The sequence below is a fragment of the Neoarius graeffei genome, chromosome 6 (genome assembly GCF_027579695.1).
Source record: "Neoarius graeffei isolate fNeoGra1 chromosome 6, fNeoGra1.pri, whole genome shotgun sequence".
In the NCBI taxonomy this organism is placed as follows: Eukaryota; Metazoa; Chordata; class Actinopteri; order Siluriformes; family Ariidae; genus Neoarius; species Neoarius graeffei.
In genome coordinates this window covers 39,770,662-39,787,625 of record NC_083574.1, presented here as the reverse complement: position 1 = coordinate 39,787,625, position 16,964 = coordinate 39,770,662, and the positions used below count along the sequence as shown (strand labels likewise).

Here is a 16,964-nt window from a genome sequence, read left to right as displayed (position 1 = left end):
AGAGTAACGAGATCTCGTTTTTTCCCCCTTCCCTTTATTGGCTTGTCGACGTTGGCCTGACGAAGGCTTGCTGGTCATACCTCTGATGGACTGTCAGTGCAGCCGACGGTGGGCCAACACGTGTGCTACAGTGGTGCTTGAAAGTTTGTGAACCCTTAAGAATTTTCTATATTTCTGCATAAATATGACCTAAAACATCATCAGATTTTCACACAAGTCCTAAAAGTAGATGTTACCCTTTGAACCAAGTGATCTTTGTTGGTCGACCACTCCTGGGGAGGGCAACAATGGTCTTGAATTTCCTCCATTTGTACACAATCTGTCTGTCTGACTGTGGATTGGTGGAGTCCAAACTCTTTAGAGATGGTTTTGTAACCTTTTCCAGCCTGATGAACATCAACAACGCTTTTTCTGAGGTCCTCAGAAATCTCCTTTGTTCGTGCCATGATACACTTCCACAAACATGTGTTGTGAAGATCAGGCTTTGATAGATCCCTGTTCTTTAAATAAAACAGGGTGCCCACTCACACCTGATTGTCATCCCATTGACTGAAAACACCTGACTCTAATTTCACCTTCAAATTAACTGCTAATCCTAGAGGTTCACATACTTTTGCCACTCACAGATATGTAATATTGGATCATTTTCCTCAATAAATAAACAACCGAGTATAATATTTTTGTCTCATTTGTTTAACTGGGTTCTCTTTATCTACTTTTAGGACTTGTGTGAAAATCTAATGATGTTTTAGGTCATATTTATGCAGAAATATCGAAAATTCTAAAGGGTTCACAAACTTTCAAGCACCACTGTATCTGGGTTGTACTGCTCATTTATCATCCAAATTTAGGTAGGAAAAGCATGGATACATCAATGAGAACTTGTGTTTTACTGTATGTGCTGTCTCCAAGCTCCAAAAGCTCATAAGCGAGCAACAAATTCGCCGGCTAATGTTCTAGATTTAACCAACTAATGTGTCTATATGTTGATTGATCTAAAAAACCAACCAACCAACCAACCAAACAAACAAACAAACAAACAAACAACAAACATTATAGTCTTATTTTAAAGTAGAGAAGTGGTACTTTATTTAATGTTCATGGCACAAGCAGATGTCGATATCACATGCTGAACTCCGGGGTTGAGGAGAGGTTTGTGACTCTGTTTTGGAATTTTTTTGTTTTTCATAGTTGGAGTTCCAGCCTTAGTTGAGCACAGCATAATGCTAATTGTATTTGCGGTTTGTCCTGGCAGTAATTCCTGTTTATGTAATGATTCTTACGATTGAGTCTTCCTGCTAAAGGCCACCAATGAATGAAAATGTCTAATGGTGGAAATTTACAATAGGCAGTGGTGTTCTCTCACTTGTCTATGCTAACCCTATATAAATGCCTAACGTGAGTTATTAGCTTATGAATATCTGCAAGGATGAGGTAATACTTTCTTACTGTGTGTGTGTGTGGGGGGGGTAGTGCTTGTGCATAATTCACTCATGTTTGCAACAGAATATATGCATCCATCTCCTGTTCTACCCCAAAGCAAGACAACACATTTTTGTCAGAGCTAGATATTCCCACGACATCCCTCTATAGAACCATTGAATTCCTCTGGATCCCACAGACGTCATTCCTCTTGCACCTGCCAATCACTGTCACCATGACGACGCAGGATGCCTCTGCTACAATTGTCCTGTGACCGTCACAGCTCAGCAGTGAGCATGCACAGGCTCCCTCTCACTCACGCTCCTAACACACACACACACACACACACACAAAAATTAGTAGTTCTTATTCGAATTACACCGACATGTTAAAATTGGTTATACCACCGTACTGTTGAATTCTTCAGTCTGATATATCAGAAGGCGTTGATTAATTTTCCGTAACCGCACTAACAGTAATATCGGCAACAATGCCAACTGCAGGTTCACTGTACATTAATTTGCAGGTTCAAATACATTTGCACAGACTTGTACAGTGGACACACATAATTTAACATGAAAAATAAACATATTTTTAAAAAGCAATTTAACATTAATTTATTTAACAATGAAAAATGTACAAACACCACTATTTTTGGTTAATATAACATAAGATCATCTTTATTCATCCCTCAGTGGGGAACTTTACATGTTGCAGCAGCTCACAAATAGAAAAAGAGTCAGTAACAGAAAATCCATCCATCCATTATATGTAGCCGCTTATCCTGTGCAGGTTGGAGCCTATCCCAACTGACTATGTGTGAGAGGCAGGGTACACCCTGGACAAGTCGCCAGGTCATTGCAGGGCTGACACATAGAGACACGCAACCATTCACACTCACGGTCAATTTAGAGTCACCAGTTAACCTAACCTGCATGTCTTTGGGGGAAACCAGAGCACCCAGAGGAAACCCACACGGACAACATGCAAACTCCACACAGAAAGGCCCTCGCCGGCCACTGGGCTCGAACCCAGGACCTTCTTGCTGTGAGGCGACAGCGCTAACCACTACACCACTGTACCGCTGGAACATATCTCATCTCATCTCATTATCTCTAGCCGCTTTATCCTGTTCTACAGGGTCGCAGGCAAGCTGGAGCCTATCCCAGCTGACTACGGGCGAAAGGCGGGGTACACCCTGGACAAGTCGCCAGGTCATCACAGGGCTGACACATAGACACAGACAACCATTCACACTCACATTCACACCTACGATCAATTTAGAGTCACCAGTTAACCTAACCTGCATGTCTTTGGACTGTGGGGGAAACCGGAGCACCCGGAGGAAACCCACGCGGACACGGGGAGAACATGCAAACTCCACACAGAAAGGCCCTCACCGGCCGCTGGGCTCGAACCCATGAGCTTTTTGCTGTGAGGCAACAGTGCTAACCACTACACCACTGTACCACCGGAACATATTATCCTGCAAAATAATTAAAAAAAAAATTAAAGTCTCAACACGTAAAATGCATATACTGTTCGTAAACAAGACGGTGGCTCAGGTGAAAGTCAGTTCTGAAACCGAGTGAGAGCGTTGCAGAGTGGTGCCAATGACTTGTGTAGGATGTGATGTTTATAACAGGGTCCGAGAGGGTTTTTTTCCATCCTTTTCAACTCCCAAGCATTTGAAAATAAATTGGATAAGCAAAACATCGGACAGTGGATATTGAAGAGAAATGTTCATATGAAATCATGCAGGTCATTATATGCATGTTCTTATGACACACCAAGAATGAAATGTGGTACGATGAAAAAGTAAATTTGGATCTGTCTTATTTTGTTGTGAAATTTCACATGTACCTGACCAATCAAATGATGATGGGTTCCACTGATGTCACACAATAGAACAACAAGCAGAAAAAGCTAGCAAAGCGGCCTCAAATGTAGCCGCGAGAGTCTGCTATGTGCCAGCGTAAATCACGTCCTGGAGCTGAGGGGCCGTATTTCACCCGTGAACATACATCATCATGAACGTTGCTTTCTTTCTTGTTGCCCAACATCCTGTCTCTCAGCTTCAGCTCTTGAACGAGATTATGAAACTTTGACAACCCTGTTGTCATCTCCGTTCCAACAACGAGTGTACCGGTACCCAGAGCTTTCTCTTTCTTGTGAGCATGTGTAAACTGTAATTATTATGTCTTGATCACTACTAGACAACACCACCATTCAGGATACTATTGACAGTTGTGGCATGAAACCAGCGTGAAGTGAGCACAAAATATATTTTTTTTAAATGCCGTTGGAGTCAGTGTGCATACTGCATGTGCAAAAATTTCAAACACAAACTTTTCATATCATAATTTCATGTCATATCCAGTATGTAAAGACCTTAACAGAGTATACAGTGGATATAAAAAATGTGCATGCCCTGTTAAAATGATGAGACCATGATATGAATTAAATCATTTCAAAACTTTTCCCACCTTTAATGTGACCTATAACCTGTACAATTCAATTAAAAAACAAATCGGTTAGGGGGAAAACATTAAAAAAAAAAAAAAGTACAATAAGCTGGTTGTATAAGTGTGCAAACTAATACTTTGTTGAAGCACCTTTTGATTTAATTACAGCATTCAGTCTTTTTGGGTCGGAGTCTATCAGCCTGCCACATCTAGACTTGGCAATATTTGCCCACTCTTCCTTGCAAAAGCACTCCAAATCTGTCAGATTGTGAGGACATCTCTTGTGCACAGCCCTCTTCCAATCCAATCCAATCCAATCCAATCCAATCCAATCCAATCCAATCCAATCCAATCCAATTTTATTTATAAAGCACAGTTTAAATAAACACAAAGGTTTCCAAAGTGCTGTACAATAAATAAACACAATAAAACTATACAATAAAATAACACCATAGAACATAAAAAAATAATAATAATAATTAAATAGGCTGTCCACTCCAAATAAAATATCTGTGTACATAAAATCGACAACCTACATGGTGTTAAAAGCCAAAGAAAAAAGGTGCATTTTAAGAAGAGTTTTAAAATTAGACAGTGAGGAGGCCTGTCTAATGTGCAGCAGCAATGCATTCCATAATTTTGGAGCTGCAACTGAAAAAGCCCGGTCCCCTCTGAGCTTCAGGCTAGTCTTGGGAACTCTCAGGAGCAGCTGATCAGCTGACCTGACAGCTCGGCTGGGTGTATAGGGGTATAGCAGCTCAGAGAGGTACGATGGAGCAAGACCATTTAAAGATTTAAAAACAAATAAAAGAATTTTAAAATGAATTCTAAAATGGATGGGTAGCCAGTGGAGCAAAGCTAAAATCGGTAAAATGTGCTCAAATTTCCTTGTGCCAGTTAAAAGACGTGCGGCTGCATTTTGTACTAGGTGAAGATGTGTAATGGAGGACCCACTGACCCCCATATAAAGTGCATTGCAGTAATCTAGCCGAGTGGTCACAAAGGCATGAATTACTGTTTTAAAGTGCTGTCTGGGTAAAAAAGGTTTTATTTTTGCCAACTGCCGCAACTGAAAATAGCTTCCTTTCACTACTGCTTTAATCTGGCTATCAAACTTAAAGGAACAGTCCACCATACTTCCATAATGAAATATGTTCTTCTCTGAATTGAGACGAGCTGATCTGTACCTCTCCGAGCTTTGTGCGACCTCCCAGTCAGTCAGACGCGCTGTTACTCCTGTTAGCAATGTAGCTAGGCTCAGCATGGCCAATGGTATTTTTTGGGGCTATAGTTAGATGCGACCAAACTCTTCCACGTTTTTCCTGTTTACATAGGTTTATATGACCAGTGACATGAAACAAAGTTCAGTTACACAAATTGAAATGTGGCGATTTTCTATGCTATGGAAAGTCCGCACTATAATGACAGGCGTACTAACACCTTCTGCGCACTTCGACAGTGCATTGATACCTTCACTCCTGTTTTCCCCCTCTCCCCCGCCCCCCTGACTAGACTGTGTTCCAAGGAGTGCAGGCTACTTGTCTTGGTGGTCACGTTGGTTGTATTGACGGAAGTTAGGGGGAGCGGGGGAGAGAAAAAAAAACAGGAGTGAAGGTATCAATGCGCTGTCGAAGCGCGCAGAAGGCGTTAGTACGCCTGTCATTATAGTGCGGACTTTCCATAGCATAGAAAATTGCTACGTTTCAATTTGTGTAACTGAACTTTGTTTCATGTCACTGGTCATATAAACCTATGTAAACAGGAAAAACATGGAAGAGTTTGGTCGCATCTAACTACAGCCCCAAAAAATACCATTGGCCATGCTGAACCTAGCTACATTGCTAACAGGAGTGACAGCGCGTCTGACTGACTGGGAGGTCGCACAAAGCTCTGAGAGGTACGGATCAGCTCGTCTCAATTCAGAGAAGAACATATTTCATTATGGAAGTACGGTGGACTGTTCCTTTAAGGTCCCCATCCACTTTTACCCCCAAATCATTAACTATAGGTTTGGCATATTGTGCCAAGGAACCCAGATCAACTGAGGTGCCACCAAAGACTATCACTTCAGTCTTTTTTTCATTAAAATTTAAAAAGTTTAGAGACATCCAAGCCTTGACATCCTCTAAACAATTTAACAGTGGCTTAAGGGAGTATGAATCAGCCTTTTTTAGGAGCACATAAATCTGAGTGTCATCAGCATAACAGTGGAAAAGGATGCCATGATCTCTTCAGGTCACCCCACAGATTTTCAATTGGATTTAGGTCTGGGCTCTGGCTGGGCCATTCCAAAACTTTTAATTTTCTTCTGGTGAAGCCATTCTTTTGTTGATTTCGGTGTATGCTTAGGGTCATTGTCGTGCTGAAAGATGAAATTCCTCTTCATCTTCAACTTTCTAGCAGACACCTGAAGGTTTTAGACCAAAATTGACTGGTGTTTAGAACTGTTCATAATTCCCTCCACCTTGACTAAAGCCCCTGTTCCAGCTGAAGAAAAACAACCCCAAAACATGATGCTGCCACCACCAAGCTTCACCGGGGGTATGGGGTTCTTTTGGTGATGCACAGTGTTGTTTTTGCACCAAACATACCTTTTGGAATTGTGGCCAAAAAGTTCAACCGTGGTTTCATCAGACCATAATGCATTTTCCCACATGCTTTTGGGAGAGTTGATGTATATCATTTTGCAAAATTTAGCCGGGCCTGGATGTTTTTCTTTGTAAGAAAAGGCTTCCGTCTTGTGACCCTACCCCATAGTCCAGGCATATGGAGAATATGGGAGATTGCTGTCACATGTAGTGCACAACCAGTACTTGCCAGAAATTCCTGCAGCTCCTTCAGTGTTGCTGTAGGCCTCTTGGCAGCCTCCCTGACCAGTTTTCATCTTGTCTTTTCATCAATTTTGGAGGGACGTCCAGTTCTCGGTAATGTCACCGTTGTCCCAAATTTTCTCCACTTCTTGATGACCGTCTTCACTGTGCTCCATGGTATATCTAATGCTGTGGAAATGTTTTTGTCCCCTTCTCCTGACCGATACCTTTCAACAGTGAGATCCCTTTGACACTTTGTAAGCTCTCTGTGAACCCTGGCTTTTGCTGGAGGATGCAACTGAGTAAATGTCTGAACTTTATTTGGGGTTAATCAGAGTCATTTTAATTGATGGCAAGTGTGAACCCAAAAAGACTGAATGCTGTAATTAAATCAAAAGGTGCTTCAACAAAGTATTAGTTTAAGGGTGTGCACACTTATGCAACCAGCTTAGTGTCCGTTTTTTATTTTTTATGTTTTTCCCCCGAACAGATTTGTTTTTCAATTGAATTGTACAGGTTATAGGTCACATTAAAGGTGGGAAAAGTTTTTAAATTATTTACCGTGGTCTATTTTTTTTTACATCAGAAAAACCTATCATTTTAACGGGGTGTGTACACTTTTTATATCCACTGTGTTTAGCTGCTTTCTTTACCCCACAGTATTTTAGCTGCTTTTTATCTAACCCACTGTTTTTTTCCACCACCTGACTAGTCAGCATCTCCCCACAGTGACAACTAGTGCATATATTAGTCAACTAGTCTATGCAAACTCTACTTTACACTCAGTACTACTTCTTTACAGTCTGTCATACTGCCCTTCATGTGCACTTCCACGAAGGCAAGCGTCAGAAGAACGCACTCCACCTGGATTTATCAAAATGACCAGACACAGCTGCGTGTGCTAACAGCTAGTTAGCAAGCTGCCTTGTCTCTTTCTCCTTCTTTGAACTCTTAAGTCACGTGCGAGTGTTCATGCTTGTGCTGGGATGTGTAAATTTGCTGCAGCACGTATGATGTTTATTAGAGTGCAAAGGTTGGCAAGATGTACATATGCAGTTTAATTACCACCTGATCCTGCCTTTCAGGGTGTGCAACAAACAAGGCATGATAACGTTTCCAAATGATTCAACCTAAACGTCCATGTGTCTAAGCTCATAACGTGTAGGTGTGTGCATGTGCACGAGCATGTGAGGAACCGTAAGGGTTTGAGAGATCCTGTCAGGGTGTGTTAGTGTGCGCAGCTTCAAAGTGTGGCTGGGTAAAGTCGTCTCACAAGCACGCCTGATTCTGTTTGGCCAGAGGGGTTTGCGGGATTTTGCGTTGCATGTGGAGACAGCTCTCAGGGGTCAAGGTTAGAGGTTGGCCCTGTACATGTTAAGCTCTTAAGCTTTTTATAACACGTGTGCACAGATAAGATCAACTGCTACAGCCTGCTTTACACTATAAATTAATGCTGGACAGTTTAGGCTGTGTTAATTGTTAGAGGAGAATTAGCTTTTGCAGTGCTGCTGTTTTTAACTAAGCCTTTTAACAAATTATATTTTATTGTGGTCTCTGAGGGGCGGCACGGTGGTGTAGTGGTTAGTACTGTCTCCTCACAGCAAGAAGGTTCTGGGTTCGAGCCCAGCGGACAGCGAGGGCCTTTCTGTGTGGAGTTTGAATGTTCTCCCCATGTCCGTGTGGGTTTCCTCCGGGTGCTCCGGTTTCCCCCACAGTCCAAAGACATGCAGGTTAGGTTAACTGGTGACTCTAAATTGACCGTAGGTGTGAATGTGAGTGTGAATGGTTGTCTGTGTCTATGTGTCAGCCCTGTGATGACCTGGCGACTTGTCCAGGGTGTACTCCGCCTTTCGCCCATAGTCAGCTGGGATAGGCTCCAGCTTGCCTGCGACCCTGTAGAACAGGATAAGCGGCTACAGGTGATGGATGGATGGATGCGTTCTCTGAGCATTCTGATTCATCTCAGTAAATTAAAAGTACAGGAATGCTTAATTAATTTATCTCAACATTTAACTTTGACACATCATTTCGTACTCCAGTTTGGTAGATCATCTGGCCATACTGTAAGTCTGAGGAGTTATTGCCATGGTGTGGTGTCTGTCCGTCATCCGCAATTCAGTTAAATCTTATCTCCTCTGTCAGTTCTCCACAGATTTCTGTTCCGGTTGTTTTGTTTGAAAGAACTCATCACTCCGCACAAAACTGGGTCATTATTTTATCAAATTGTTTGCTAACAAGTTAGTAATTAGAAGAAGAAACCTTTATTTGTCACATGCACACTTCAAGCACAGTGAAATTCATCCTCTGCATTTAACCCATCTGAAGCAGTGAACACACGCGCACACACACCCAGAGCAGTGGGCAGCCACACTCGAGCGCCTGGGGAGCAGTCAGGGGTTAAGCACCTGCTCAAGGGCACTTCAGCCCAAGGCCGCCCCACGTTAACCTAACTGCATGTCTTTGGACTGTGGGGGAAACAGGAGCACCCAGAGGAAACCCATGCAGACACAGGGAGAACATGCAAACTCCACATAGAAAGGCCCTCGCCAGCCGCTGGGTTCAAACCCGGAACCTTCTTGCTGTGAGGTGACAGTGCGAACTACTACACCACCGTGCCACCCTAGTGGGCAGCATGGGCAGCATGGTGGTGTAATGGTTAGCACTGTCTCCTCACAGCAAGAAGGTTCCGGGTTCGAGCCCAGCGGCTGGCGAGGGCCTTTCTGTGTGGAGTTTGCATGTTCTCCCGGTGTCCGCGTGGGTTTCCTCCGGGTGCTCCGGTTTCCCCCACAGTCCAAAGACATGCAGGTTAGGTTAACTGATGACTCTAAATTGAGCGTAGGTGTGAATGTGAGTGTGAATGGTTGTTCGTCTCTGTGTCAGCCCTGCGATGACTTGGCGACTTGTCCAGGGTGTACCCCGCCTTTCGCCCGTAGTCAGCTGGGATAGGCTCCAGCTTGCCTGCGACCCTGTAGAACAGGATAAAGCGGCTACAGATAATGGATGGATGAAAGTTAGTAATTAGACCAAATTAACAAATTTTCCAGACCCCTCACTAGAATTGTATCTCCACTCTAATTTCTCATTCGATTTTGGTTCTGATCAATGTTTTGGGTAGATCTTCTCATGGGGAACAAAACTTGGTCGTTTGTTGATTTTCCTGTTGTAAACAATTTGTTGACAACTTTATTTTCTGTTAAATCATGTCTTTTTCCCTCAGTTCTCAATGGATTTCAGTTCTGATTGTTTCGTTTGAAAGAACTACATAGTCATCCTGCACACCACTAGGTCATTGTATTGTCACATTTTTGCTAACGAACTGCTAATTAGGTCAACTTCATGAATTTTGGGACTTCTCATTAGAATTGTATCTCCTCTCGCGGTTCTTATCCGATTTCAGTCCTGATTGATGTTTTGAGTAGATCTTCCCTCGGGGGACAAAACTTGATCATTTGTTTGTTGATTTTCTTCTCATCTCATTATCTCTAGCCGCTTTATCCTGTTCTACAGGGTCGCAGGCAAGCTGGAGCCTATCCCAGCTGACTATGGGCGAGAGGCAGGGTACACCCTGGACAAGTCGCCAGGTCATCACAGGGCTGACACATAGACACAGACAACCATTCACACTCACATTCACACCTACGGTCAATTTAGAGTCACCAGTTAACCTAACCTGCATGTCTTTGGACTGTGGGGGAAACCCACGCGGACACGGGGAGAACATTCAAACTCCACACAGAAAGGCCCTCGCCGGCCACGGGGCTCGAACCCGGACCTTCTTGCTGTGAGGCGACAGCGCTAACCACTACACCACCATGCCGCCCTGTTGATTTTCTTGTTGTAAACAATTTATTTACAACTTTGTTTACCACTTTATTTTCATTAAAATCGTGTCTCTTCCCTTGGTTCTCAATGGATTTCAGTTCTGATTGGTTTATTTGAAAGAACTAGTCCTTCTGCACAAAACTTGGTCAATTTGTCAAGTACCAACAATGGTACTGTCAATTTTTTACTAACAAATTAGTCATTTGGACAACTTAACACATTTTCTTCGGACTAGAATTGTATCTCCGCTCTCATTTATCATGTGAATTCAGTTCTGATCGATGGTTTGGATCGATCTTCCCTTGGGGAGCAAAACTTAGTCTCATCTCATTATCTCTAGCCGCTTTATCCTGTTCTACAGGGTCGCAGGCAAGCTGGAGCCTATCCCAGCTGACTACGGGCGAAAGGCGGGGTACACCCTGGACAAGTCGCCAGGTCATCACAGGGCTGACACATAGACACAGACAACCATTCACACTCACATTCACACCTACGGTCAATTTAGAGTCACCAGTTAACCTAACCTGCATGTCTTTGGACTGTGGGGGAAACCGGAGCACCCGGAGGAAACCCACGCGGACACGGGGAGAACATGCAAACTCCACACAGAAAGGCCCTCGCCGGCCACGGGGCTCGAACCCCTACCTTCTTGCTGTGAGGCGACAGCGCTAACCACTACACCATCGTGCCGCCCCCAAAGCTTAGTCCTTTATTGATTTTCCTGTTGGAAACAGTTTGTTGTGGCGGTTGGTCCTCTCTCACATCGTCACATTTCAGTTCTGTTTGATGTTTTGGTCGTCATGGTTGTTTTGATGGCAGTCCAGATGAGCTACTATGTCCTTGATGTTCTGTTTTTTTATTTATTTTTTTTATTATTATTATTATGTTTTATATATTGGACAGGACATTTTAGTTACAGTGCATAACAATACACAATCAAATGACTTCAACAAAGCAACAATTCACATTTCTCTCTCTCTCTCTCTCTCTCTCTCTCTCTCTCTCTGTGCGTGTGTGTGTGTGTGTTTTCTTTCTCAGCTGAGCTGGCCAGCTCCCAGAGACAGGGTGGAAATGTGTATCCTGGCTGGTAAAAACCCTCTCGTAAGTAACACCCAGAATATATGACTGTAAAGCAAACATTTCTGCAAACGGCACATTGTGTTTTTACCTCATTAAACTACATGTGAAAGTTATAAACAGATCTTACATCGACTCTCTTTCTTTATGCTTTCACTAAATGCTTTGTTTTTAATCTGTCCTTCTTTCTCCATCTATTAGACTGAATGTGCCAATTTTGTTCGTGTTCTGCACAATTATAACCGTACTCACGTCTACACATGTGGCACTGGAGCCTTTCATCCTACATGTGCTTTCCTGGAGGTCAGGGGCCACAAAGAGGTGAGAGGTCAAGCTATAGGTTACTGACAGCAGTACATATTTCTCAACCCAACACTGCATGATGACTATTTCTTTGTGTGACTTGCAGGTTGTAGCTGTGTGAGTAATTGCTTAGCTTTCACCCTGTTCCATGTATTAACTTTGCTTTATATGTGTTCTGTGAGGTAAAGGGTGGTGGGCTTCACTTGATCAGCAGCAGTATGGAGTCAGGCAGACTGAAATGCCCTTTCGACCCTCGCCAACCTTTTGCTTCAGTACTTACCGGTGAGTGTGGACTTTTTATAATGTTCTCCTGCCTCACACACAGCAAGTTTAACCTTTTATCTCACTGAGAATCAGTCTCTCTGGCGTTGTGCACCCAAATCAGCTCTTTTTCACTCACAGCAAAGGCTTTGACAGACATGGGAAAAGCTAGACGGGTTTACTGTAGCCTTTAAAGGAAAACCGACAGAGGATGTAGGATACTAAAACTTAAATAGAGGGCATGGAAGTCAGCGCTGGCAGGGAGATGCAAACAGTCCAGCTCGCCATAAAGATTTATACAACAACAGGCAGTAGCAGAGAAGGGGATGGAATGAGGGTGGGGCTGTGTGTGTGTGTGTGTGTGTGTGTGCGTGCTTGTCTATGTGGAAGTGCAGGAGAACCTTCATATACTATATAGTATAATATATATATATATATATATATATATATTAGATTAGATTAGATTAGATTAGATTAGATTAGATTAGATAGAACTTTATTGATCCCTTTGGGCAGGTTCCCTCAGGGAAATTAAAATTCCAGTAGTATCATTACAGGATAAACAGAGAATAGAAATAGAGAAAAACTTCTAGATAAATTAAATTAAATTAAGTATTTGCATATACAAATATAAAAAAAGAATAAGATATGGGGAAGAGGGGGAAAAAAGGGCCAACGGAAGAGGTGTTGCACATTATATTGCACATTGTCCAGTATTGTTTATTGTTAGGCTAGGCTACTGCTCCTTCCCATCCTCTGTCCTCCTGTTACCCTTCCTCCCCCCCAGAGAAGAGTTGTACAGTCTGATGGCGTGAGGGACAAAGGAGTTTTATATATATATATATATATATATATATATACAGTATATATATATATATATATATATATATATATATATATATATATATATAGTATTGGTTTGCTGTGGAAGCAATAAACAAACAAGCAAACACACACACACATGATGTGAGGTGGGAATACATAGGCTGGGATGTCATTCAATATAAAATTATATTAATGTTGAGAATGGATCAGATTTGATAAGTAGCGATCAAAACTCAAGGCAGATATTTTAAATAAAAATTATTATATAATCCATGTGCTAATAAAGACTTTTTCATGTGCCATAACTTGTTCTTTTGTCCTTAATAATTTTTAGAGAGTAATTCATTCATTCATTCATTATCTATAGCCGCTTTATCCTTCTACAGGGTCGCAGGCAAGCTGGAGCCTATCCCAGCTGACTATGGGCGAAAGGCGGGGTACACCCTGGACAAGTCGCCAGGTCATCACAGGGCTGACACATAGACACAGACAACCATTCACACCTACGGTCAATTTAGAGTCACCAGTTAACCTAACCTGCATGTCTTTGGACTGTGGGGGAAACCGGAGCACCCGGAGGAAACCCACACGGACACGGGGAGAACATGCAAACTCCACACAGAAAGGCCCTCGCCGGCCCCGGGGCTCGAACCCAGGACCTTCTTGCTGTGAGGCGACAGCGCTAACCACTACACCACCGTGCCGCCAGAGTAATTAATAATTTAAATTTTTTCCCCCCAGTTGTAAAGCGACCTTGGATGTGAGAAAGGCGCTATATAAATTGAAATTATTATTATTATTATTATTATTATTATTATTATTTTAAGTCAAAACACATTGGAATATTTGGCGAAGATCTTCTCACATTCCAGCATCCCAATACAATATTTGTACAGAGACAAAACTCTGGCTCTGTGGCACTACAGGCTCTGTAAACAGGAGAAAAGCACAAGCAGAGAGCACGCATGTTGTTATGTAAGTATACAACCCCAAGTCCAAAAAAGTTGGGACACTGTGTAAAATGTCAATAAAAACAGAACGCAACCAGCAGGGCACTTGGTAAAGTGCATACCTTCACCAAGCCACAGATTTGCATCAAAATCTAACCAATTGTTCCATAGTCCATGGCCCACCTTTCCTCAAAATTTCATCAAAATCTTTTCACTACTTTTTGAGTTACGTTGGGAACAGCAAACAAACAAACAGAGGCGAAAACATAACCTTTCCAACAAAGTTGGCAGAGGTAATGATTTGCAAATGCTTTTTGATCCATATTCAATTGATTACAATACAGAGACAAAATATTTAATTTTCAAACTTTTTTTTTTTTTTAAATATACACTCGTTCTGAATTTGATGCCTGCATCATGTTGGAACAGGGGCAACAAAACACTGGGAAAGTTGTGGAATGCTCAAAAAACACCTGTTTGGAACAGGTTAACTGGTAATTGGAAAGGCTCGGTCGTTCACAAGCAAGGATGGGATGAGGTTCACCACTTTGTGAAAAACTGCGTGGGCAAATAATCCAACAGTTTAAGAACAACATTTCTCGATGTACAGTTGGAAGGAATTTAGGGATTTCGCCTTCGATAATCCATATCATTATCATCAAAATATTCAGAGAATCCAGAGAAATATCTGCTCAGGAACACCTCAGAAAATTGTTATCGGTAAACACAGTTCATCACTGTATCTACCATGCAAAGTGAAAGCCATACTGTATATCAACAACATCCAGAAATACCATTGAATTCTCTGGGCCTGAGCTCATCTGAGATGGGCTGATGCAAAGTGGAAAAGTGTGCTGTAGTCTGATGAGTCCACAGTTTGAATTATTTTTGGAAATCTTGGACGTTGTGTCCTCCAGGCTAAAATGGAAAAAAAGACCATCCAGATTGTTACCAGCACAAAGTTCAAAAGCCAGCATCTGTGATGGTATAGGAGTGTGTTCATGCCCAAAGCATGGGTAACCTGCACATCTGTGAGGACATTAATGCTGAAAGTTACATACAGGTTTTTGAGCAAAACTGCTGCCAGCTAGATGACGTCTTTTTCAGGGACATCCCTGCTTATTGCATCAAGACAATGCCAAGCCACATTCTGCATGTCTTACAACAGTGTGGCTTCATATCAAAAGAGTCCAGGTGCTAAACTGGCCTGTCTGCCTTCTACTGAAAATGTGTGGTGCACTATGAAGCGCAAAATATGACACCAGAGACCCCGAGCTGTTGAGCAACTGAAGTCGTATATCAAGTAAGAATAGCAAGAATTTCACATTCAAAACTTAAAAAAATGAGTGTGCTCAGTTCACGAATGCTGACTGAGTGTTGAAAAGAAAAGGCGATGTAACACAGTGGTAAACATGCCCCTGTGCCAACTTTTTGGAACATGTTGCAGACATCAAATTGAGAATGATTGTATATTTACAAAAAAAAAAAAAAACAAAACCAATAAAGTTTAAGAGTTTGGACATTAAATATCTTGTCTTTGTACTGTATTCAAATTAATATAGGTTGGAAAGGATTTGCAACTCATTGCAATCTGTTTTTATTTATATTTTACACAACTTTTTTGGAATCAGGGTTGTATTTGAAGGGAACACTGAAGAGCCGATCTGTATTTTTTATTTTTTAAAATTTAATTTGTATTTGACTAGGCAAGTCAGTAAGAACAATATTTTTATTTACAGTGGTGGAATGGAAAAAGGTAAAGCCTCTTGAGAAAAGGGGTATTTGTTGGAATTAAAACAGTTAATGACCCCAAACCCTTATTTCCACGAATAGATATTCCTATAAATCAGGCTAATCTATATGTCAAATATCTGAAAATAGAAAAAATGTATACCCTACTAACTAAAATATCTACAAACCCATTGTGGTGTAGTATGGTTTATTACTTTTGTGAACAAAATATGACTGTTAATTCCTGGCATCTGAACGGTTATGTATGTTTCTTATACAGTGGTGTTTAAAAAGTTTGTGAACCCTTTAGAATAAAACATCATCAGATTTTCACACAAGTCCTAAAAGTAGATAAAGAGAACCCAGTTAAACAAATGAGACAAAAATATTATACTGGGTCATTTATTTATTGAGGAAAATGATCCAATATTACATATCTGTTGAGTGGCAAAAGTATGTGAACCTTTGCTTTCAGTATCTGGTGTGACCCCCTTGTGCAGCAATAACTGCAACTAAACATTTCCAGTCACTGTTGATCAGTCCTGCACACTGGCTTGGAGGAATTTTAGCCCATTCCTCCGTACAGAACAGCTTCAACTCTGGGATGTTGGTGAGTTTCCTCACATGAACTGCTCGCTTCAAGTCCTTCCACAACATTTCAGTTGGATTAAGGTCAGGACTTTGACGTGGCCATTCCAAAACATTAACTTTATTCTTCTTTAACCATTATTTGGTAGAATGACTTGTGTGCTTAGGGTCATTGTCTTGCTGCATGACCCACCTTCTCTTGAGATTCAGTTCATGGACAGATGTCCTGACATTTTCCTTTAGAATTTGCTGGAATAATTCAGAATTCATTGTTCCATCAATGATGGCAAGCCGTCCTGGCCCAGATGCAGCAAAACAGGCCCAAACCATGATACTACCACCACCATGTTTCACAGATGGGATAAGGTTCTTGTGCTGAAATGCAGTGTTTTCCTTTCTCCAAACATATAACACTTCATTTAAACCAAAAAATCCTATTTTGGTCTCATCTGTCCACAAAACATTTTTCCAATAGCCTTCTGGCTTGTCCATGTGATCTTTAGCAAACTGCAGACGAGCAACAATGTTCTTTTTGGAGAGCAGTGGCTTTCTCCTTGCAACCCTGCCATGCACACCATTGCTGTTCAGTGTTCTCCTGATGGTGGACTCATGAACATTAACATTAGCCAATGTGAGAGAGGCCTTCAGTTGCTTAAGTTACCCTGGGGTCCTTTGTGACCTCGCCAACTATTACACGCCTTACTCTTGGA

General features: G+C 41.8%; 1 protein-coding gene across 5 annotated transcripts in view; it reads left to right on the top strand.

Annotated features, from left to right (window-relative positions):
* sema3d (sema domain, immunoglobulin domain (Ig), short basic domain, secreted, (semaphorin) 3D) overlaps positions 1 to 16,964 on the top strand; it is a 118,646-nt gene that overhangs the window by 67,875 nt on the left and 33,807 nt on the right. For 4 of the 5 annotated variants that reach the window (XM_060923633.1, XM_060923635.1, XM_060923634.1 and 1 more), the window contains 3 exons: positions 11,558 to 11,620; positions 11,798 to 11,917; positions 12,082 to 12,181. In XM_060923633.1, coding sequence (XP_060779616.1) covers positions 11,558 to 11,620; positions 11,798 to 11,917; positions 12,082 to 12,181 — 283 coding nt within the window. The remainder of the gene's footprint in view (positions 1 to 11,557; positions 11,621 to 11,797; positions 11,918 to 12,081; positions 12,182 to 16,964) is intronic. The other variant, XM_060923636.1, reaches the window with a different exon arrangement.